The sequence below is a fragment of the Schistocerca serialis genome, chromosome 2 (assembly GCF_023864345.2).
Source record: "Schistocerca serialis cubense isolate TAMUIC-IGC-003099 chromosome 2, iqSchSeri2.2, whole genome shotgun sequence".
Lineage (NCBI taxonomy): Eukaryota > Metazoa > Arthropoda > Insecta > Orthoptera > Acrididae > Schistocerca > Schistocerca serialis.
The window spans coordinates 779,873,528-779,899,664 of NC_064639.1; the positions used below are offsets into that span (position 1 = coordinate 779,873,528).

At 41.2% G+C, this 26,137-nt stretch overlaps 1 protein-coding gene across 1 annotated transcript in view; it reads left to right on the top strand.

Moving 5' to 3' along the window:
- Positions 1–26,137, top strand: part of LOC126456400 (agrin-like) — a 211,046-nt gene that overhangs the window by 157,342 nt on the left and 27,567 nt on the right. Inside the window, exon 11 of the mRNA XM_050092154.1 lies at positions 7,817–7,942. Coding sequence (XP_049948111.1) covers positions 7,817–7,905 — 89 coding nt within the window. The 3' untranslated portion in view covers positions 7,906–7,942. The remainder of the gene's footprint in view (positions 1–7,816; positions 7,943–26,137) is intronic.

Below are 26,137 nucleotides of genomic sequence, written 5' to 3' on the forward strand. Positions count from 1 at the left end.
CGCCCTTGTATAGACCCTCTATATACTCTTTCCACCTTTCTGCTTTCCCTTCTTTGCTCAGAACTGGGTTTCCATCTGAGCTCTTGATATTCATACAAGTGGCTCTTTTTTCTCCAAAGGTCTCTTTAATTTTCATGTAGGCAGTATCTATCTTACCCCTAGTAAGATAAGCCTCTACATCCTTTCATTTGTCCTCTAGCCATCCCTGCTTAGCCATTTTACACTTCCTGTCAATCTCATTTTTGAGACGTTTGTATTCCTTTTTGCCTGCTTCATTTACTGAATTTTTATATTTTCTCCTTTCATGAATTAAATTCAATATTTCTTCAGTTACCCAAGGATTTCGACTAGCCCTCATCTTTTTACCTACTTGATCCTCTGCTGCCTTCACTACTTCATCCCTCAGAGATACCCATTCTTCTTCTACTGTATTTCTTACCCCCATTCCTGTCAATTGTTCCCTTATGTTCTCCCTGAAACTCTGTACAACCTCTGGTTTAGTTAGTTTATCCAGGTCCCATCTCCTTAAATTCCCACCTTTTTGCAGTTTCTTCGGTTTTAATCTACAGTTCATAACCAATAGATTGTGATCAGAGTCCACATCTGACCCTGGAAATGTCTTACAATTTAAAACCTGGTTCCTAAATCTCTGTCTTACCATTATGTAATCTATCTGAAACCTGTCAGTATCTCCAGGCTTCTTCCATGTATGCAACCTTCTTTTATGATTCTTGAACCAAGTGTTAGCTATGATTAAGTTATGCTCTGTGCAAAATTCTACCAGACGGCTTCCTCTTTCATTTCTCTGCCCCAATCCATATTCACCCACTATGTTTCCTTCTCTCCCTTTTCCTACTCTCAAATTCCAGTCACCCATGACTATTAAATTTTCGTCTCCCTTCACTACCTATATAATTTCTTTTATCTCATCATACATTTCATCAATTTCTTCATCTGCAGAGCTAGTTGGCATATAAACTTGTACTACTGTAGTAGGCATGGGCTTTGTGTCTATCTTGCCCACAATAATGCGTTCACTATGCTGTTGGTAGTAGCTTACCCACACTTCTATTTTTTTTATTCATTATTAAACCTACTCCTGCATTACCCCTATTTGATTTTGTATTTATAACCCTGTATTCACCTGACCAAAAGTCTTGTTCCTCCGGCCACCAAACTTCACTAATTCCCACTATATCTAACGTCAACCTATCCATTTCCCTTTTTAAATTTTCTAACTTACCTGTCCGATTAAGGGATCTGACATTCCACGCTCCGATCCATAGAATGCCAGTTTTCTTTCTCCTGATAACGACGTCCTCTTGAGTAATCCCTGCCCGGAGATCCGAATGGGGGACTATTTTGCCTCCAGAATATTTTACCCAAGAGGACGCCATCATCATTTAACCATACAGTAAAGCTGCATATCCTCGGGGAAAATTACAGCTGTAGTTTTCCCTTGCTTTCAGCCGTTCGCAGTACCAGCACAGCAAGGCCGTTTTGGTTAGTGTTGCAAGGCCAGATGTTATTTGGTCTTAAGTGTGCCAAAGTTCAGTGCCAAATCTCTTCGCATAGTGTTCCTCTGTCGCACATCACTGTATTTCTCTCTGTGGAATTCAAATGCATATATTTTATAATGGGAACCATCAAACCTATATTCAGGACAGTGGAAATTAAAATGTCCTCTGGTGTCTCTCCTGCTTCCAGTCAGCCAGTTTGATATTCTACCCCCCTTAAAAGAAAAACTTACAATTACTACTGGCTGGGATTATTTGTAACTGGGAGAATAAGAAATCTTCAGAAAATTTACACTTTTTATTTCCTATTATCTAATAACTCTCTGTTTTGTGTGACATAAAATTAAATATAGGAAACATAAAACCAGTAAAGACAACAGACAAGCAAGACAGTACACATTTCTTCAGTTCTTAGTTCCCAGCAGTTTTTTTCTCTCTAATCTTACTACAGCTTTACATGGCATGCTTTCCTTTCTGCAAAAGAATCTATTACCTCATCAAAGTTGGTCAAACATTTTGCTACATGAAAAATCAAAATGTCGTTGTATAATACTGAAATAGCTGTTAATAGGAATAATACCCAAGACTGGTATGGTTTCTCAATATGATTACATCTATTTTGTCTCTGTCTGCTAGATAAAACAAAAAAAGGTCTTTCTAATATTGCAGTAATTGTAACACACGCCATATATGAGAGACTGTTTTGGCACAAATAGACATTTTTATCTACCTCATTTATATAAATAACATGACTGAATATAATTAATGAAGTACCAATATCAGATGCCTATTAGGCACACTAAAAGCAAAAAGTTTTATGTTAGGAAGTAGTTTCACATTTCATTCATACACTCTAGTTTCCCAAGCATGTGTTCGAAAAGTAGTAGTACAAAATTTTTATATAAATTTGGAATCATCATATTCTTGCATATAATTTCTGTGTGCCCCCATTTCTTCTCCTTCCTCATTCTAACAAACACTCTTGTCATAACTAATTCTGTAACTATTCTTGCAATTGTCAAATCTTCTTCTCTGGTTAACTTCACTAACCCTGCCAGAATAACCAGTTTAGTGCTATCCTGAGTTTATTCTCCAGTTAGGCATCATTACACGTTCATATAACGCATTTTCCACATAGTCCGAGAAAAGAACTTAAGTGGCTGCTGACCAGTGACTGTACAACTGGCCCTTAGTAGTGTAGCGATCTGGCAAAAATTTTCTGTCAAAATTTCATTTTCTTGGATACACCAAGAAGATTAATATGTAATCTTTCTTACTTGTTATTTCTGTTAGTAATTTATTTCCACTGTGGTAGCCTGAATCTGTGGATTTCACTAATAATTTTAACAACACTGATCATTCACACACCCATTCTATCATATAAACAAACAGTGAATGGCATTCACCCATTTGGGTTTATTTGTCTCAGCTTGTGCAGCCCAATCTCCTTTTGTCTGCAGGAATTTTTTTTATGCGACTGGGATTCCCCTGGCAAAAGCACCACGTAGGCCTACACTATGCACACATTCAAAAATCAACTTGTGATTTGTTCAAAAATCAACTTAGAATGTGTTCAAAAATGTCATGCATTTCAAGATCATATGAATAATCAATAGAACTACGTGCGCTGCATGTTAGGTGCCTTGTGAAACAAGTTTTTTTCCTTCAAAAATATGGATTTGGTGCCAGCTGAAATTGCTGCCCAGGGCAGATACCCCGGTCACCCCCCCCCCCCCTCCCCCTCTTCCAGCCCCCTCACCTCCACCCCACCTGCCACCAACACTCTCCCCCCTCCTAGATTCGGGCTGGCTGTAATAAAGTACTGTCTGAAAATGCTGCACAAATATCCAACAATGGAAAATCCAGGGTGGAATGTAACAATATTAGAGAAGGAAAGCTGTTACTCAGCATATAGCGGAGATGCTGAGTCACGATAGGCACAACAAAAAGATTCACACAATTATAGCTTTTGGCCATGAAAGCCTTTGTCAACAATAGACACACATACACACATGCAAATGCAACTCGCACACACACCTGCAGTCTCGGGCAACTGAAACCACACACAAATGTGCAGTCAGATCAGGACTGACAACTCACTTTATATGTTCAGAAAAGTAGAACTGTGCACTTCTCAGAATGAAAATGCGCAGTATCCTATGACCATAATATGAGTGACTCACAGCTGGAATTGGCCAGCTCATACAAATACCAGGGAGTAATAATTTCTACATGTGTGAAATGGAACAACCACATAATATAATCTCAGTTGTAAGTAAAGCAGTTAGCATACTGCAGTTCATTGGTAGAATGCTAGGAAAATACAATCAGTCTGCAAAGGAGATTATGTACAAAACACTTGTACAGCCCATCCTAGAATAGTCATCAAGTGTATGGGGCCCATACCAGAAAAGTCTAACAGAGAATATTGAACAGGTTGCAAAGAAGGGCAGCACAAATGGTCACAGGTTTGTTTGACCCATGGGAGACTATCACAGTGCTGAAAGAAGTGAACTGGCACAGACCTGAAGAATAATGCAAACTACCCTTTTAAAACCTACTTATTACGTGTCTAGAACCAACTTTAGGTGATCAATCTAGTAAAGTACTGCAACCCCTTACATATTATTCCCATAGAGGGCACAAAGACAAGCTTAGACTAGCTACAGCTCGCACAGAGGCTTTCGAGTATTCTTTCTTCCCATGCTCCTTATGTAAATGGAATGGAAAAAAAGCCTGATAACTGGTACAATTGGAGGTAGCCTCTGCCAAGCACTTCACAGTCATTTGCAGAATGTAGATGTAAAATGCTAAGGTAAACATTGTTGGAAGAGACAATATGTATGCAGTTATAAAGGTAATGGATAGTTATTACAGGCAGAATGGAACAGTCAACTGCTTGTCTATATATTAACATTTTGCAGAAGACATCCATTCTTCAGACAACTGGGCTAACTCAATGTTCTCTCTGGGGTTTAATACCTATTATTGTGGTGATATTTGTGAAGGCAGCAGTGTGTGTTGTACCTCTTCAGGTAGAACATATATAATGTATGTCTGCTGACCATAGATTGATGCAAAGATTGATTTCACTGGTAGACTTCAGAGTTTGACTGGTAACTTGTGGGAGTCAAGACAAGATTCTTCATTTTTATGAAAAATCAAAATCACTATATGCCAGATCAGGACTGTAAGAAATGATGGTCTGGTTGTGTTGTTATGGCTAGCTTTCACTGGTTAACAGCTCTATACAGAATACAGTAGACGACTGCAGGAATGTTTACACAAAACAGAGTTCAGTGATGAAGTTCCCAGTGTAAAAAGAACAAGAGAACCATCATGTACAGTTTGTTGTCAATTTATGCCAATGGTTCTATAAAGTGAAAGTATTTTGTTTCTCTTTGTGCTTTTGTTCTAAAATAATTAGGATCTTATTTCATTCACAAACATCCATATGGACTTCAGTATATGAGTCCTGTATGTGCTGCTAAAGTCAATCAAAATTTATGATTTTCTTTTAATTATCATACTTTTGGTAACTAATTAAAATGTGGAAAATATAATTTAGAATCTCCTATCCTTCTTATTTCATAACACAATAAAAATTAAGTGCACATCTGTAATTATTTATACATATAAATTGATACAACAGTGATCAGCTGTAGCATAGCAGGCTGCCAAAGTTGATCACCATTGAAATAACACAAAAACTGACTTCGGAAGTTTATGACAGTACAGTCGATCTCTATTTTACATTTTAAAAAATAAAGATGGAACAAATACAAAATAAGAATCACCTAGAAATCTTTATTAACTTATTATAGTTATTAATAATATTAATTACAAACTGCAGGAAACATTGAAATAAGTTCAGACTTATTTAATGCCCATGCAAATAGTGTTCCTTAGCAGGACATAGCCTATCACAAACAAATAATGCTGCTTCACCACTGTAAAACTGTCAATATATTAACTGATATGTGTAATATCCACATCTGACATTAAAACATATCAACTTCGTCTGATATCTCGACCTCTTACTTTTGTTACAATATCAACATGCTTCATAGAATCTTCATCAGCAGCTTGAGGGAAGACAAAATAAATTTCTTTGTGATTGATCCTTTTCCTCATGATATTGATTGTGCGGGCTTCTACTTTATCATTAATACCAATAATTGTCCCAACAAAAAATTTATGATTTCCACTATTGTCTTTCAGATCGAGTAGAACAACTGCGTAAATATTTCCTTCTGTGGAACCACTCTCAATATTAGACCTATCTGCTTGCATTTTCTCATCCTCACTGAGAGAAATGCAATCTCTGTTACAATTTTCTTCTGAGGGCCCACTCTGGTTATTAATTTCATCAAGTCTTTCCTCCCTCCTACCTCTGTATCATCTTTGTTCTCACTGCAGCAAATATCTTCCATGCAAATACCTTTCCCTTTCCTAGCCAATTGCACAGTTTCTCAAATGCGAGCTCTCTGTAGATGAATGGTGAAGGCATTAGCACAGGATGATTCGCTGGTCCTTCTGTCATCTAAGGTTGGAATTTTCCCATAGACCCTTTCAGGACTGAATGGGTACACCCCAGATGCCATAAACCCTGCCTTCATATTTGTTGCAAACTTCAGATGAAACTCCTCAAAGGCTTCACACAGGACAGCTGTAAAAGCACTTTTGTGGAGAAGCCCTCTGTTCTTGCTCTTCCATTGATTAACATCTTCCTCCAAGCTCTCTTCAGAGGTGTGAAATATGCAACATCCAAAGGCTGACAGAGATGTGTTGAGTTTGGGGGTAGTAAAATGAAAGATGTGTCATTGTCTTTACAAAGTTTAACACCTCCAAAGACAAATGACAGAACATATTGTCACTGATTACAATTGTATGCCTAGTTAATTTTCTTAGATGTGGGAGCAAAAGTTTCCTGAACCAATCAGTAACATTGCAGGTTGAACCAACCACTAGCATTTCATTTGAAGACTGCTCCTCTCCCACTTTCTTCACACCATCCTGGGTTGATATGTCTTGCCTTATACACTATGTAAGGCAGAAGGACCACTCCATCAGCTGATACACAGATCATGACACTCGTGCTTGATTTACAGGAGTCTGTAATAGGCTCCACATGTTTTACACCACATTGTATCACAACTTTGTTGACTCCCGGGTTATTGGTAAAATTGGTTTCATCAAAGTTAAATGTGCTGGATGGTGGCACATCTTGGAGGGGTTTATTTAGATTGGTAAAATAGTCCCTCATTATCTCTCTTGTCATGGCACATTTTGATCTTTTTACATTCTAATATCATTGGCCCTTTAAAAATTTATTCCGTTGCATGAATTTATTTATGTATTCCTTTCCTGATCTGTTATTTATAAATCTGGGTTCAATCTTTCCTTCAGTATTTAAATAACCTTGAACTATGTCACAAATTTCTTTCTTTGTCATAGGAAAACCCCATGCAGCAACTGTCATTATACCCTCTGCTAAATATAATTCTTCATCACAGGTTAACATTGTCTGCCACCCATAACTTCAAGAATGTCTATTATTAGCACTGTCATTGAGTGTAGCATATGGTACACCGTATTCACAGGAAGCCCTTCTGATACTCATATGACCTGATTTCACTGCTTCAACTGTTGACAGCAATTATTTTATGTCATACATTTTATTTCATCCAAGGCACTTTTGTTTTTCAGTCGTTCTCGGCATGATCAACTTTACCCTAAAAAATAACAATTAATGAATTATTTAACTAATTACTTATAGAAAATGCTTTTAAATAAAAAATGGTGACTATGAATACGAATTTTACGAGGTTATCATTTTTAAATTAGCGTGTGCTGTAGTTTGTTTTTAGTTATTTGAAATTTAATTGAAAAGATGGTTAAAAACATAATGCTGTTACAGCTGTCCTCACCAAGATACACACTATTAAATGCTGGAATATCAAAGCATTATTCTTCCCTCTAACAACTACACAGAATTTGAAGTTCCATCTGTGGCCAGTAGATGTCAGAACATGAAAATCTGAAATCAAATGTGAATGGTCGACTCTAGAATGCCTAATTGACTTTAGCAGCATTTACTGTACCGGTATTAACATTTGTAATAGGGAAATCAGCCTTTAGTACGGTATTTCTTCTCAGAATTGAAATTTTTTGAAACAAAGTAATTGATGATGGCATACAAAATCAGTTGCCACTGAATGGAATTTCATTTCTGATGCTGTATAATTATGAAATAATAATGCATTAGCTAATAAATGATTACTCTGTGCACTTCACAGCAGATGATGTGATGGACAACTTTGAGAACTTGAAGTCAGGAAAACGAGCTGTAATGGACATATTGCAGATGATAAGGGGACAAGCCTGAATTCCATGTATTCCATTTAGAGAAATATAATTAAAAAGTGAGTACCTGGTAGTCACATATTATTTATAAAATGATGAAAATGAATAATTGCATGGAACAAAACACTTCTTTTAATATGTTAAACATGTCAATATTTTAAAAAATGAGTAAATCCTGTATCTTAGAAGCAGTCATTTTGCTGCATCAGGATGTTTTTATAAGTAAATATAAAAATTTTTATTTGCTCATAATCACGGTTGTTACTAAGCTAGTATTATTTGAAGTAATCACTTTATTTCAATGGCTATCAGGTAAACTACTTGGGCATTATCAACCAAGATCTCACAAAACCTATGTCGTATACCTCCTACTGACAGAAGCTCATGATAATTTGCACAGTTGTGTGTATGCTTAGACATTATATGATTCTGTTCAGTTAAATGAAATCTATATTTCACCAGCAAAACTTCCACAGCAATCACAATAATTAACAACAGCAAAAAGTGTAGGATGGAACAGCCATGCGTAGTGGCCGCGCAGTTTGAGGCGCCCTGTCACGGACTGCGTGGCCGCACTCGCCGGGGGTTTGAGTCCTCCCTTGCGCATGGGTGTTGTTCTTAGCATAAGTTAGTTTAAGTAGCGTGTAAGTCTAGGGACTGATGACCTCAGCAGTTTGGTCCCTTACGAATTCACACACATTTCAACATTTGAACACACGCTTGCGTCCCCCCCCCCCCCCCCCCCACACCACCCACACACACACAGAGCTAAGTGCTTGTGCCATGTTTGTATTCAACAGAAGAAGTAAAAGTAAAAATTCAATATATAGTTCGGGCTGCAATGCCAGGGGTATATATGTGTGCCCTGTGCTAGGTAATTCTGAAGAAGTACATCATCTGAAACCTTAGCAATATTATCAGCCTTTTTATCTGCCTACCAACCACACAGCACCTCACTTATGAGGTAATGTGTTATCTTCACTTCTTCCATTACTTATATTCCACCAATGACTTTGCACTTCAATGTTTACATGATTTTTTGCTTCTGGCAAAACACTTTAACTGAAGCAATTTCCTGCCATTTCTACACGCTTTTCCAAACTTAGCTATCACAGAACAAATATACAGTATCTATATCAATGAAAATAATCATTTTTTGAAAGTATAATTTAACTGGGTAGATAAAATATCTATTCATTAGGTAGCCATAGGAGAAAGCATGACAGTACTGAAATTTGTAAGCCTTCAGAGGCAGTTGCTCCTTCTCCTGGCAGATGAGTAGTTCAAGGAAGAGGGGTAGAGGGGTGAAGGAAAAGGACTACTCAGGTTTAGGAAATGTGGGGGGGGGGGGGGGGGGAGTTAGGAAAAGCCACCCTGAACCCAAGTCAAGGAAGACTTACCAGACGGGATGAGAACAAAAGATGGGACTGCACCATAAGAGATTTGAAAACCTGGGAGCTTAAAGGTGGAATTTAGGGTAATACACAAGACAGATATTACTGACAAAGTATCTTGACTGAGTTAATAAGAGCAGAAAGCTAAGTACATTGTAAGTCGTAGAACTGGGGGCTAGGGAAAATAGACTGATCAGAAAATAGAAGCTATAGAAAACTAAAATGGGAACGAAGAAAGTAATAGTTACTGAGCATAAAGGCTGAGACCGAAGAAATTAAAGTAAATTAAGGCCAGGTGGGCGGCAAGAACCAAGGATGTGTTGTAATTCCAGTTCCCACCTGCAGGTTTCTGATAAAATGGTGTCTGGAAGAAGAATCGAGATGGCAATGTGGTGAAACAGGCACTGAGGTCACGTCTGTCTTGCTGTAGAGCATGCTCTGCAACAGGATACTGTGTGTGTCAGTACACACCCTCTGCTCATGCCCGTTCATCCTAACTGATAATTTGTTGGCAGTCATGCCAAGTCAAAAGGCCAAACAGTGTTTAAATAACAGCTGGTATACAATATGTGTCAATTCACAGGTGGCTTTCCCACTGATAGTATATTTTTTGCCAGTTATAGGACTGGTATAAGTGGTGGTAAAAGAGTGCATAGGGCAAGTCTTACAGTGAGGACAGTGATAGCTGTAGGAGCCATAGGGGAGGGAAATGGGTGCAGAAGGAGCATAGGGTCAGACAAGGATATTGTGGTGATTGGGAGAGCAACAGAAAGTTATTCTAGGTGTGGTGGACAAAACGTCAAACAGAAAGGACCTCATTTCAGGGCATGATTTTAGGAAGACATAGCATTGTCAAAGTAGCTGATTAACACATTCAAGACCAGGATAATACTAAATGATAGAAGTGTACTCCTAAGTTGTTTCTTGGAGGGATCAGCACTACTAGGACTTCATGTGATGATCCGAGAAATTTGCATTTGAATTATCCTTGTGGGGTAATTACTACCTGTGAGGGCTGAAATGACATCCTACTGCAGAATATGATCCACAACATGACAGGCATGACTTCAGTGCCTGTTTCACCACACATTCCATCTGGATTCCTCTCCTAGATTTCAGTTTCCCTGAACTACACAGGTGAGAACTGACATTAAAACATGCCCTTGGTTCTTGCCACCCAGCTGGCCTTCATTTACTTCAATTTCTTCAGTCTCAGCAATTACTTCAGTAACTCTTCCTTTCTTCACTCCCACTGCAGTTTTCTATGTCTTCAATTTTCTGACCAGTCTCTTTATCCCACTCCCCAATTCTACCACATACAATGCACGTAGCTTTCCACTCTTATGAACTCGTGCATGATGTTCAGTCAGTAATCTCTGTCTTGCATATTACCCTATTTTCCATCTGTAAGCTCTCAGGTTTTCAAATCTTGCACGGTGCAGCTCCCAATAATCAGTCTTTCATTCTCATGCTGTCTGGTAAATCTCCCCTAACCTGGGGTTCGGGGTGACATTTCTGAACTCTCTCCATTTCCTAAAACTCACTAGTCCTTTGCCTTCACTCCTCTTCTTAACCCTTGAACCCATGTGCCAGAAGAAATGAGCCACGGGCTCAGAAGGCTTGCAAATTTCAATACCTTCACATGTGTTTTCTCCTGCCACCCCTTGGTGAGTAGATTTTTTATCCAACCAGTTACATAATAACTATGTGTAGTATCACACAGTAAGCAATTGTGAAAACACAGTGGGGCACCGTAAGTGTTTCACTGCACAATGCACATCATTGCTATCGAGCGAAGGAACTTAAACCAACTGGAAGGAGAAGGTGAAAAGTAATATGGAGTGTGTGTTCCAGTGACACAAGGAATAGGTGCGGGGATGAATTTTTGATAACACAAGCTATGTATTATGTCAGACAAGCTACCAGGCACTGTTTAATCAAGGACATACAGAGTAAAAATGATATTAAATAAATTTGAGGTGTGATTTGCACAGCCGAGGTTCTTAGTTCATCAGTTCTGGTGTGGAGGGAGCCTTCACCAAGATTAACACACATTAGAAAATAATTTAAGATAAACACTAAAAGTTCATCCCTGATAGAGACCATGGGAAATAACAAATTAAAATAAAAGAGATACAGTGACTGGGTGCCACTATATGTGAAGGTACATTCTAAACGGTGTGAGAACTACACATGATGGTCCACATGGATACTTGGCACTGGCACAAAACAATATATTTTACAGGACACTTTTGTGTGTTGCTGTGTGTGGAATTTATGGCCTCTGGAATTGGAGGGCAAGCTGCCCAAAGCAACTCAGAAATAGTGAAGAGGATGCAGTGCATGAGCCATAAACTGCAGGAGACCAATGGGTCCTACTCAGATAGCTGTGGCACCTGCAAGCAGTCTGCCCGTAAGTCATGCACAAGATCAACTCACCAGATTTTTCCCCAAATAGTCATTGTGTGTCACACAAGACCTCATTAGAAGCATTGGTTGCTAAATCAAAAGCTGAGCATTCATGCACCTGCTGCACCGACCATTCACCATTACACCACATGGAAGAATGGCTGCACTGCTTGCTGATGGGGATTTCAAGCAGATGCCTCTGTAGGCACATCTCAGTAGTGGCGGGGGGTGGGGGAAGACATTCGTCTTGGTAGGTGCCCACTATGGTGTAGCAACTCTGGAGAGCATCTAGGTATAACTGCGATGGGAGATTCATCTACCATGGCAGACTGTGAGATTCATGAAATTTAAGAATTTAGAGAAGGCCACACAATTCTCTGACCTTGTACCACTGCTCCCCCCCCCCCTCCCCCCTCTTCTGGACCAGAAAGATTTCATGATAACAACATCAATTGTAGCTCCTGTGCATAGAACTCTGGGTTGGGGATGCCATGGCAGTGAGCACCATTAGTGGTGGCAGTGTGTGGAGGCAACAGATGAGCAGCAGGGGCAGGCAATAATTGAAGTGCATGACACCTGACAGATGCTGTGTTGACATCAGGGAGTGACAACACAGCATGCAGTGGAGGAAAAACAGCTGGCTCCTGTCAGCAGTTGGAGTCGTGTGATGACAAGAGTGGTGTATGAAAGAGACAGGCAGGTGATAGGCAGATCCACAGCACCTGACAGTCACCACGTTGACAGCTGTGCATGCTAGTGATGCGTGCAATGGAGGAAAACATCCAGATGCTGCCATCAGTTGGGGTCATGTGGTGGTGACTATGGCATACAGCAGCAGTAGGCAGCTCCCACAGCCACCAAGTGAGTGGGATGTGGGGGAAGGTAGCCTGGTGGTGTGTGCTGTGCGTTCCAATGGATGGTGGTCTGGAACACATCGTGAGTAACTGACAGGATGATGTGCTGGACTGTGACTGTAGCTCAGGAAAGAAAGAGCTGCATTGCACAGCAATAGGTACAGTAGGGGCATTGAGCAGCCCATGTAACTGCAATATGGTACAGTCTCAACTGAGCATGTGGTGGGGGCGGGCACTTAGGAAGGTGGTGTACAGATGGCTACACACAGACAGCTGGCATGTGTGGCATAGCACGCTCTGGAGTTTGTAAATGCCAGCCAGTTCTACTGTTACTCTTGTTGCCATCTGTCAGATGCCCTAGTGAGATGCTGGTGCTGCGATGGGGTATAACATTGACTCCAGGATGCTGGAGGCTGCATTTCGAGTTGTGGCAAGTGCTATGGGGCTGCTGTGACTCAGGTTGTGGTGCCATGTGATCAATGTGGAGCTCCACATGCTGAGAAGAGGGAGTGGGAAGGAAAGTGAAGGGGATGAGGTGGCAGTGTCTGAGTTCCAGGCTGTGGCCAATGGTTCATCAGCAGTAATGGGGCCAGCACCAGCAGTATTGGGGGCAGCACCAGTGTCAGCTTCGGTTGCAGCATTACAGGTACTAACGTTGGGCAGGGAGACACCAACAGTTGGCAGCATACAGGCATCACTAAGAAAGAGCATTTAAGCTGGCTTTAATCTGTTGATAGACACTGCTAGAGTGGCATTGTATTAACACACAATAAATGTTTTAGTGTTTCACTGTAAAATGAGATGGAGAGCTGAGTATTGTAGTCAAAGTGGGGGCTGGTAGGCATCACACGCATGCACGATGCAAAGTCGTGGTGCACATAAGGCTTGTGCTCACCATAGCAGCATGGAGGTGACAGTCATAACTGTCCATATAGTCTTGAAGTGGCTGAAAGTAACCTGGGACACAGGTGGGAGTGGAGAGAGGTGGCAGCATGATAAAGTCACCCGGTAGGGCTAGGCCTGCCTGTATACCAGGTCGTCAGTGGATGCCTCAAAGTTGGTCTTATGGCCCATCTGCAAAATAACAGGAGTAGTGGCACTCTAGCAAACCATTTTACACCGTAGCAGGTAAAGGTGGATTTTAGTATATGATGAAAATGCTCCACAATGTGATTAGCTGCATGGTGGTAGCTGGTAGTACGAGGGCAGTTCAATAAGTAATGCAACACATTTTTTTTCTCGGCCAATTTTGGTTGAAAAAACCGGAAATTTCTTGTGGAATATTTTCAAACATTCCCGCTTCGTCTCGTATAGTTTCATTGACTTCCGACAGGTGGCAGCGCTGTACGGAGCTGTTAAAATGGCGTCTGTAACGGATGTGCGTTGCAAACAACAGGCAGTGATCGAGTTTCTTTTGGCGGAAAACCAGGGCATCTCAGATATTCATAGGCGCTTGCAGAATGTCTACGGTGATCTGGCAGTGGACAAAAGCACGGTGAGTCATTGGGCAAAGCGTGTGTCATCATCACCGCAAGGTCAAGCAAGACTGTCTGATCTCCCGCGTGCGGGCCGGCCGTGCACAGCTGTGACTCCTGCAATGGCGGAGTGTGCGAACACACTCGTTCGAGATGATCGACGGATCACCATCAAACAACTCAGTGCTCAACTTGACATCTCTGTTGGTAGTGCTGTCACAATTGTTCACCAGTTGGAATATTCAAAGGTTTGTTCCCGCTGGGTCCCTCGTTGTTTAACCGAACACCATAAAGAGCAAAGGAGAACCATCTGTGCGGAATTGCTTGCTCGTCATGTGGCTGAGGGTGACAATTTCTTGTCAAAGATTGTTACAGGCGATGAAACATGGCCTCATCACTTCGAACCTGAAACAAAACGGCAATCAATGGAGTGGCGCCACACCCACTCCCCTACCAAGAAAAAGTTTAAAGCCATACCCTCAGCCGGTAAAGTCATGGTTACAGTCTTCTGGGACGCTGAAGGGGTTATTCTGTTCGATTTCCTTCCCCATGGTCAAACGATCAGCTCTGAAGTGTATTGTGCTACTCTTCAGAAATTGAAGAAACGACTTCAGCGTGTTCGTAGGCACAAAAATCTGAACGAACTTCTCCTTCTTCATGACAACGCAAGACCTCACACAAGTCTTCGCACCCGAGAGGAGCTCACAAAACTTCAGTGGACTGTTCTTCCTCATGCACCCTACAGCCCCGATCTCGCACCGTCGGATTTCCATATGTTTGGCCCAATGAAGGACGCAATCCGTGGGAGGCACTACGCGGATGATGAAGAAGTTACTGATGCAGTACGACACTGGCTACGACATCGACCAGTGGAATGGTACCGTGCAGGCATACAGGCCCTCATTTCAAGGTGGCGTAAGGCCGTAGCATTGAATGGAGATTACGTTGAAAAATAGTGTTGTGTAGCTAAAAGATTGGGGAATAACCTGGTGTATTTCAATGCTGAATAAAACAACCCCTGTTTCAGAAAAAAAATGTGTTGCATTACTTATTGAACTGCCCTCGTAAAATGAATGAGGGTGTTGCAAGTACCAGACAGGGTTCTGAACAAACAGGAAGTGAATTGATGCTTGCTGTCTCATCTTATGCGTCAGAGGTGGATGAAACATGAAACACGTTTCAGCTCAAGTATCTGGAATGGATGGCTTCTGGCCAATGCGTAAACCAGTCTATCATTGTGAGAAGATAGTGGCAGCCATCTGGGGATGGCAGGGGGCTGACAATATAGATGTGAACATTGAAGAACTGGTGCTTGACAAGGGGAAATGAGGCAACAAGTGCATAAATGTGATGGTCCACTTTAGCACAGTGGCAGCATGGTACGTAGGCATGAGTGCAAGTGCAGCAATTCCTTTGGATGCTGGGCCAGAAGAAATGTTTGTAGAGGAGGGCAATGTATGCAGGGGTGTGCCAGATAGAGCAGGTGGTCGAAAGCTGATTAACAGAAGGTGGGAGAGGGGTGGGGGGGTGACCAAGGTAGGACGTATGTGGTCTTTGGAGCTGCAAGTATGTGCAAGGGACATGGTAGAGCCAGAAGATGAGGTCAGAATTTGAGATGAAGAGATCTGATGCACCATTGATTAGATAATGTTGTGTCAGGGTGGGGAGAAGGTTGAAATGGGAGATGAAATCTGTTTGGAGGATTGGGATGGTGACATCGGCCATGCTGAAGGTCCAAAGAAACTCTGCACTGAGGCCAAAATCAAAACACCAGGTGTGGAGACAGTGATTATTGATGATGAAAACATTTACAGTGGTGAGGAGGAAGAGGGATGGAGGGCCAAGCAAGAGCAAATATTTGTGTGAGAAGATGGAGAGGTCTAAGCTTGTGTCAAGATGAGGAGATGGGTGAAGAGGGGTTTTGGCTGTCAAGTGTGTACAGACCCTGGGGAGTGGTTGAGCAAACAGGCATGCCTACTGCAGTTGCTAACTGTGTTTGGGTGCCACGAGCACAGCAGCCTGCCATTGGGGCATCACTGCCAAAGTGTTCACAATACCGACACCTGGTCCTTCAGTTTGTTAGATGGGTGGAGGGTAATGTGTTTGCATGGACATGCAAGCTGATGTTCACCACAGAAGGAGATGGAGCATTCACTTGAGCCATGTGGGTAGTGACCTTGGGTCATGTGGGGCGGGCACAGGAGAGTGGGGCACACAGAAGTGGGCAGGTGAAAATGATTAAGGGTAGTGGTCAAGTTTGCCATCTCACTGTTCAAATGCACAATGGTTTACACTGGGTCTAACTGTGCATCCTGAGACATGGTCTGTGGGGATGCTGCTGCTGGTTGCACTTCTTGGGGGCTGCCGGACTTGTTGCCATGGTAGCAGAAGGGGCCAGAGTAGGATGCAAGAGGTAGGGGGATCAGATGGTGGCTACCACTGGGTGGGGTGTCAAAGGACTCAAACACTGAGTCTGCTGTTATGATGGTGATGTCAATGTTGGTAGAGACCTGCATGATGAGTGCCTTATGGACCGCAGCAGGCAAGTGAGAGTACCAGTTTTGGAATAAAAACTTGTCGGGTAAGACATGGGATTTGGTTAAGGCATGAAGGTTGGGCCTCTCCAAAGAAAATAGTGCCTGGGAGTGCTGCATTTCAGATGACACCATTCATGTGATTAGGTGCTTTTTTAAATTTATCATAACTACCAGACTGCAGAGGGTTGGTGATAATGTCACAAGCATCCGCCGCGACAGTGGGCTCAAGTTTAGCAATGATAAGAGTGAACTTTTATGTGTTGCTCATAATCCTGGACATGGCAAAGATCGCCTGGTGGAGGAAAACCATAGGTGTGGCCCATGAGTATAATATTTGGGGAGATGGGAGGAAGCTCTGCTCAACTGATGGGTCAGCAATGGCAGCTGTGCCCGAGGCAGAGCGACACTCCTTAATTGTTCAGACTGGATGAGGAACTGATTCAAATTGGCCACCTGTGCCAGCAGGTTAGACAGACTGTGTGCACAGATCTGATCGGACAAAACACTCTCCATTGCAGATGACATTTCAGGGGTCTGATCGGAGGGACCATTTCCCAATGTAGGTGCAACTCAGGCATGAATGTGGAATGAATCTAACTGGGAGAGAAGAAAAAAATGTACATGGCATCCACAAGAGTCCAGGCAGAGGGTGGAAATTATACACCACATGGAGCTTGTGGTGCAGCATAGAGTGGCACAAAGGGTAACTTAACAGGTAAAGAACACTGCATGGAACATGCAAGGAATGGGAGTGGCAGATGCAGGATGCTTGAAATCTGGGTCACTAGTGTGGAAACATGGTAGAGTGCCATAAATTTTTCACTGCACAATGCACATCACCACTATAAAGCAAGGGAACTTAAGGGAAACAGAAGGAGAAGGTGAGAAGTAATATGTAATTTGTGTTCAAGTGGAGTGCAGAAAACGTATGGGGATGAATTTTCAGTACCACAAGCTATGTATTAAGTCAGACAAACCATTATATATTGTTTAAACAAAAACATATGGAGGAAAAATAATGTAAACAAATTTGAAGTGTGATTAAATTCGTAGGTGGAAGCCTTCACTAAGATTAACACATGTTAAAAAATTCAACATGGGCTCTGAAAGTTGCATGTGAAGGTAAATTCAAAACTATGCATGTGAACTAAATGGGGTGGTCTATGTGGACACTCAGCTCTGACATGAAGCAATGATGTCACAAGCATCCGACGTGACAGGGGGCTCAAGTTTAGCAATGATAAGAGTGAACTTTTATGTGTTTCTCATAATTGGCAATGGTAGCTGTGCCCCTAGGGTGCTTATGTGTGTCATTGCACATGGAATTAATGGCCTCCACAACTGGAAGGTGGACTGTCCAAAGAAACTTGGGGATACTAAAAAGGATGTGCTGCATGAGTCATAAACTGTAGGAATGCAACTGGGCCTACTCTGGTAATTGTGGTGCCTGCAAGCTATATGCCACTAAGGAAAAGACTGACTCATCACATTTGTCCTTGTGCAGCATTGGGTCCTCATTAGAAGCACTGGTTGACAAACAATAACTGGGACATTTGCACACCTGCTGCATTGATCGTTCACCATTAGAACATGCAGAAGAATGTCTGTCTTTCACATCAATGGGAATTCCAAGCAGAAACCCCAGGAGGCAGGCTACTGTAGCGGGGCAGGGGGGAAGACATTTGTGTTGGTAGATGCCAACTATGGTGTAGGTGCTTTTGAGAGCATCTAGGTATCACAGCGAGGGGACAGTTGACTGCTAGGGCAGACTGTGAGACTCATAAATGTTTAGAATTTAGAGAAGCACCACAAAATTATTTACTGAAGTGAAAAATTTTGTCCAATAGATATTATTTTCATTTTTGTTCTAAAATTTGCTCAAACTGAGATCCTACCCTTCCACAGGCAGTGTTTGTATTAGCAGAGCTATCTGAGTGTATCTCTTTCTTCAGCTAAAAACCTTCAGTAATTCAATTTCTCCTCCCAAACTTCCATATCATAAAGAAGCCCTACTGAATCATTTTCTGCAATATCACAACTTAAGTGTTTTATTTATAACACCAGTGACAATGAAAGAACAGCTTCATCAGAATAGTAATTGCAAGTTACACTAATACGCCATATGGAAAATACATTTTCAAAAAAGGAGAAAGAGATAGCAGTTTAATTGTAACAGCCCATTACCAAAATATTCTGGTAATATATTGTTCTAAATACTTCACATGTTTTTTTAATATCATCTTTGATATGACCCTGGCTTTTTGTGTCTTGGTACAATATTTTGACAACATAATTTATCACCATTGGTAGGTGCAGTTTGATGTACTGAATCAACCAGAAGCTGCACCTCCCTTTACACATTCTGATTAGTGCATTCTAATTAGTGCAGTTGGTGTTCCGTAAGTCACCAATTCCCAAGTTATCTTGATTTATCTGAAGCATTCCCTATAACTGATTGCACTGACAGCTCTCGAACCATGCTGGATTAACAGGAGTGATTCCTTTCTTTATAGACTTAGTGGACTTCTTTTCTCCCTTTTGTTAATGTAATACCATTGGGTGGAGCAGAGGGTTATCTGATTTATTAATTAAAAAATTTTAATCACCTTTAACAACATAAAATATAATTAAAATTTGCTGATTATTCATTTCAAGGGACTACCAACCATCTTCAGCTCTATGGAAATAAACAAAAAAATTACTTTGTTTAATATGAAGCTCAACTATCTTTAAAAAAGCATACATTATGTACAAAAATTAAAACAATAAAATAGCAAAAAACAACACTACCCTTATACAATCAGAACCTAAGTGCAACATTTCCCAAAACACCATAATTACTAAATGTAATTTGTCAATAGTAAAAAACTGGTCAGAGCATGACTTTTAACACATAAAACTAGCAGAAGATTAATCTCTTTGCATGCTTGCCTGTACCCAGTGTGGTTTGCCAGCTATATAGATACAAATTATAAAAACTGTGTATGTTTCATATCTCCTCCTAAACCACTGGACCGATTTCAAACAAACTTGGTACACACATCATTTTCTGTCTGGAAAGAATCACTGTGGGGTAAGACCACCCACTTATCAAAGTCATGGGGGTGAAAAAGCAGTGTAGCCCATGACACCAGAACACCTGTATTTCAGTCGTTCAGTATTTGACATTGATAGCACTGAGAGACAGGCAGCAAACTTTACACATTATTCCAGAACTTAATAAAACTACTTCTCATTGATGACCTTCACAAAATGTTGAAAGGAAAAAAGTTTTTTGCTGTTCATGGAGTAAAACTGGTGCATGAAGCATGGCATTTTAATTTATTTCTGCTTTATTACTAACTGTATTCATGACATATTATTCAGACAGTATTCACATACACCACTCTACGTATCAGAAAAAATGTGATAGAACACCAAAGCATGCGGCCCCAAGCCAGAATTAGGCGAGGCAGTGGGAGCATGCAGTGGTGAGTGCAATAGCTGCAAGAGTGACCAATGGGCGTGGCCATGTAGCAGTTCCGCTGGAAAACGGGCGCCATGCAATTGGGAGCGATAGGAAGCAAGGAAAGTCCATAGCATGTGCTCGTGAGAGTGCGTGGCACACAACTTGCTCATCTGCAACTTAAATGTACGAAAAAAGTGTTCAGCCTCACCATTCGACTGGGGTTGGAACGGGGCTGAGGTCAGATGGAAAATGCCATTAGCAGCACAGAAAGCTTCAAACTCTGAGGACACAAATTGGTGGCCATTGCCAGAGACAATAACTTCAGGAAGGCCCTCAATGCAAAAAATAGACGTCAAAGTCCGAATAGTACAGGCAGATGTTGTAGAAGACATAGGCACAACAAAAGGAAAGTTGCTGTAAGCATTAATAACTATCAACCAGGGGGTGCCCCAGGAAGGACCTGCAAAATCAATATGAACACGCTACTAAGGCACAGTAGGAGTCTGCCATGCAAAGAAGAAGTGCTGGTGGTGAGCAGATTGATGCTCAGCGCAAGAGCGACAATTAGCAAGCAAATTCTCAATTTGTTTATCAATGCCAACACAAGTGCATTGGGGCATGCTAATTGCATTGTCCGCACTTTACCCCAATGACCAGCGTGCAGTAATCGTAGTATTTCCGACTGCAACGAATGAGGTACAACCACATGAGACTGATCAGTGTCAGTTCATAACAAAATAACACCGTGGTGCACAGACAAGTTGTGACGTTGCCCAAAGTAATGTCGAACAAAGGGATCACTAATCTTCATAGAAGACAGAGGTCATTGAGTATGAAGCAATCGTAAAACAATCTGCAAAGAAGCATCAGTGGCCATTGTGGAAGCAATGTGACAAAAATCCACCAGAAAACCATCAGCTAATTCCTTATCTTGCGAATGAATAAACATGCATGACAATTCCAAAGAATCAAACTCATCGTCAGGACCCATAGGTAGATGAGACAAAACATCAGCATTGCCATGCTGGGCCATAGGCTGAAACAAAATTTCGTAACTGTAGTTAGACAAAAACAAGGACCAACATTGCAACTTTTGTGCAGTATGGGCTGGAACTGGCTTTGACAGATGAAACGATGACGTCAAAGGCTTATGGTCGGTGACCAAATAGAACTTGCGACCATACAGAAAAATCATGATTCTTGGTCACTCCATATACAATAGCTAAAGCCTCTTTCTCAGTTTGAGAATAGTTTTGCTGGGCAGAACTGAGCAACTTAGATGCAAAAGCGATCGGGTGACCAACAGAATTAATGCGGTGTGAGAGAACCGCTCCAATGCCGTGAGAAGATGCATCGGCAACCAAAACAACTGTTTTGGAGGGATCAAAAAGAATCAAACAGTGATCACTCAACAAAGCAGATTTGAGCTTGTGGAAAGCAGCGTCACATTTTGAAGACCAAACAAAAGGAACATTCTGACACCTAAGGCGATGCAAAGATGCTGCAATCTGTGCTGCATTTGGTATAAGCTGAACATAATATGCAATTTTGCCCAACACAGACTGAAGTTCTTTCAAGTTCCTGGGTGCTAGCAAGTCTCTAATCACACAGAGATATGACAGTGAGGGGTGGATACTCTGTCTGTTAATCACATGTCCTAAATACTGAATCTCAGTTTGAAAAAATTTGCACCTGTCTCTGTTACACTTGAATCCTGCCTGCAAAAGTACAGTAAATAAGGCAGGCAAGTTGTGCAAATGTTCATCAGGGGTTCAACCTGACACAACTATGTCATCCAGATAATTGGAACAACCAGGGACAGTGGCACACAACTGTTGCAAGTAAGCCTGAAAAATAGCGGGAGCTGAAGCACTATCGAACGGAAGTCGGAGAAACTTGAACAAACTAAAGTGGGTGTTGATTACAAAATAGCTCTGCGACTGTTCATTGAGCAGAAGTTGAAAGTATGTGTCCCACAAACCAATCGTGCAAAAGAATTTTCCCGCACCAAGCTTATCAAAAATGTCTTCAGGGCACGGTAAGGGAAACGTAATGACCACTGTCTGGAGATTTACTGTAGACTTAAAGTCAGCACAAATAAGGAGACAACCATTTGGTTTCTTCACACACACTATAGGCGAAGCCCATTGTGAAGCAGAATCAGGTTCAATGACACCATTGTCTTGCAAATGCTTGGGTTCAGCAGCAATGGTGTCATGCAGTGTGTGCGGTGCCGGGCGTGCATGCCGGGAAATAGGCATGGCATTGCCTTTAACTTCAACAAGTGCTGCAAAGTCCGTGGCACAACCAAGGCCATCAGAAAAGAGTGCAGTAAAGTTATTGCATAGTGCAGCAACACTGTCTGCATGGTCACTAGCATTGAAGCAGAGTACATTGTCTTGAATTGAGAGGCCAAAAAGTTCAAACGCGTCCATGCCAAAAATGTTCGTAGCATCACTAGAGCGGAGCACATGAAAAGACACTGTCCCTGTCATTGCACCATATGTGGCTTGCAAACTACACATGCCGAGCACTGAGATTTCCTGTCCAATAAATGCAATCAGCATGGAATGTGAACGACGAAGTGGGGGCAAACCAAGCAAGTGATACGTTGATCTGTTCAGTAAAGAAACAGATGCACCAGTGTCCGCTATTTCGTGCCACCATCCAGATGTTGAACACTGGCCAGAATACATTGCCACCCAGCTTGAGGCACACTTCACCACATACAACATACCAGGTACAGAGCGGCGTGTCTTTTTCATTGCCAATGTGGGTATAGTGCTATACCGTGTGCTCGTAAAATTGTTCCCCACCACCAGCTCAGAGACTAAAACTTATGCAGAAGTGATTGATGCACTGAACTCCCACTTCTGTGACAGTGTAAATATGGTAGCTGCACACTACAAATTCTTTCAGAGTGGTGCTCGTTGAGCTCCACAGTGTTGGCTATAGGGCGCTGTGGTCAGCGTAATTCGGCCACTCTCGTAGTGCCAACCCACGAACTTGCACCTACGCTGTGGCATCGGAAGTATCAATGCCACAAATGATGTTTGAATTTATTGCTTGTTTATTACTAAATATAGTCACAGTACATTTCACAGCACATTACCACTGGATGTACCTGCAGTATTTTATCACTGTATAGCACATAGTTCAGGAGATACAATATCATAAACACTCTACTGCATGAAAACGAAACTCCAAGGTGAAGTATGTGTACAAATACATGTTATGTAATTATGTTAAATATGTGTGACATATATTTGACATTTGCATATGTGAGCAAAACCACAGGTAAAAAGCTCATCTGAAACCCCTGGAACTGTTTCAATTGAAATGTTACAGAATGTAAAAAATTAATAGTAAATATTCATCTTTGTTTCTGATGTTGCAGTGGCAGTAAAAAAAACCACCAGAATTTGCTGCAACTTGCTGAGTGCATGACAGTGTAGCTAATGATATGGTAGTGCCAAGAGAAAATTCAAGAAATTCCGGTTGATATGACGTTTCTCTTTCAGAATTACACGGTTATGATGTAATATGGTTACAAAACTGTCAGAAAACTGAGAGTCTGATGGCTGATTTGCCATTCCTTATGTATTATTTTAATAATTACCGGTTATGTCATCCATAATCATAATATAAAATTCCCCAGAAGCTACCATTCAGTACAGCATGTGGTTGACTCCAGTGGACATAAAATGGGACAATTAGTATAGCAGATCAAATATCTAGTAACTATGATTATATGATCAAAGTATAACTTAACAAAAACATTCATATTTAAGACATATACAGTTCCATGTAATTTTAAAAAGAAATAAAAGAATCAATTTCACATAGTTATTAAAAAAGCATTACCCATTCTTAAATGCTATATACTAGTCTCACTGCTTGAAAAGACTTCAGTCAATTTGTGGTAATACCTTCTTCCAGTCTCTTTATATTCCTCTGGTGCTCCCAGGCTGACAGTCTCTAATCTATTCAGTAATTTCTGCAAATACATGCAGTTGACTTTTAACCACTACTCACCACTCCAACATACACGACATAGTGTATAAAGAAATGGAACAGGAAAGATCTATACACAGTTGATGCTCAAATACTCAGATATAGGGGTTATAATAAATAGTTGCAAATTTAATTATCTTTACACAAATATGATTTCATAGACAGTAGCTTTCTAACAAGATAAGTTTTGGTCAGTTGTAGCAGTATGAGTGCGTGACTTCCCTACATGACATTTGTGGATAATATGTACATCCTTAGCTATCACATCCAAGGCCAAAGTGTGTAAATAACATGGTAATTAGTTGGTGTTTTCATTGATATAAATTATTTTCATTTTCTTTGCATGATTTTATATTCATTTTGACATTACACTTTCTTTCTCTGCAAAGTAGTGCATAACTCATAAAATATCAAGATATTGAGTAATAATTTTTTTGTTCAGCACAAGGAAACATTGTGCAGGCACATGCTTTTGTGCTAGTACTCCTCACATAAATATGTAATACAACTTCATATAATGAAAAATCAATATGTTCAGTGTGAAAATTATATAATTATCAGTTATTAATCCAGTCGGATGTGCCTCTACAAGTAATAGCTTATATGTAAATTCTTTTCAACCAACTTCTTTTCTGATGCAACAAAGTAGTGTAGAAAGTGTAGACTGTACATTGTTGGACTGAAGTAGATAGTTGACAGGACACCGTGTACATTATCTTTGGGACTAGTTTCTTTGGACTAATATTTTCAGTGTTTCATTTCTGTCTGATGTGAACTCTTGTTTTCTGTTATGCAGTGTGATAAAGTTCAGTGGAAATTAGCACAAGTACACATACATGTTCTTTTATGTAGTGCAAGTACCCCTACAATACCAGGTCTCAATAGTAGACTTGCATTTCAGCACCTGTTATCTCCCAGATCATCTGCACAAAACTTTCTCTGTGACATTGACAGTGCCATCTGCAACATCAAGAAGGAACTTGACATGATACAAGAAACCCCCCAATTCAACGTGACATGGGATCCTGTGTCTCAAACCGAATCTGTACATGACATTACATTTCCAACCACACAAGTCATACTGTCATTTATCACAACACTGCCACAAAATATTGCTGCATACAACCAGCCTACAGAACACAGTGAAATCGAGCCAAATGTGAACATGTTTGATTTTCCATCACCACTGTCAGTGCTGCTTCCATGAGCTACGAATTTATTACTTGCTGGTTCTCATGACCCATCCACTTTGCGATTGCAAATTTGTGCCCTGCCATTCATTCTCAAATACTCGTATATGTGATTCACAGTTATGGAAAATATGTTCATGTAGCAAAAAATTGTAGATAATTTTGAACAGCTTCTCCACTTAAAGCTTACGTCACCCTCAAGCTGGCGCTAATCTCTCACTGCACAAAACCTGTACATCAGTGACTAACAATCTTCTATACCATAAGAAGTGCTGTGACAGGTCACCTTCAGACTTTTGGAAACACTAGCATGCAATGGTGGACCCCTGTGTGGTATCAGACACCTTACTTTCACACAGTTGGCAACCGTAGTTACCTTCATAGGTGCCCTTAACCTTGAAAGTGCACAAGAGTTGCCCATTAAGTGACCTCTGCAGGTGTCCAAAAGAGCACATGCCCTGCTTCACTCACACCCCATGGAGGCTGCCACTGCAACCATCATGGCTAACGAACCCCTACAAGTGCGGGCAAATCCAGCTGAATCAGCTGCCCTATCCTGCACTGCCACGACCGCCTGACGATCACTGATCCCTCCACCCACCACCGATCAGCTGACGGCCCAGCTGCAGTGCTTACAGCAACATGACATTACAACAGAGGACACACACACACAATCTTGCCACACAATGCAGGCTCTGCAACACTAAACAACTAAACTGCTTATTGTTGGTTCCCCGAGTGCTTTGGCTCACACGCTACCAATTTCAGGGTTCCATGTTCGTGCCCAAACATCTCTCACAGCCTGCCTTAGTTACAGCTGACTGTGATGAACACAACCTGTGCCTAAACTTGCAGCACAGCAAGATAAGACTGCTGCCTCAGTGGGAGCCTACGTTATGCGGATCAACTTCAACAGTTGCAGCTTCACGAAGG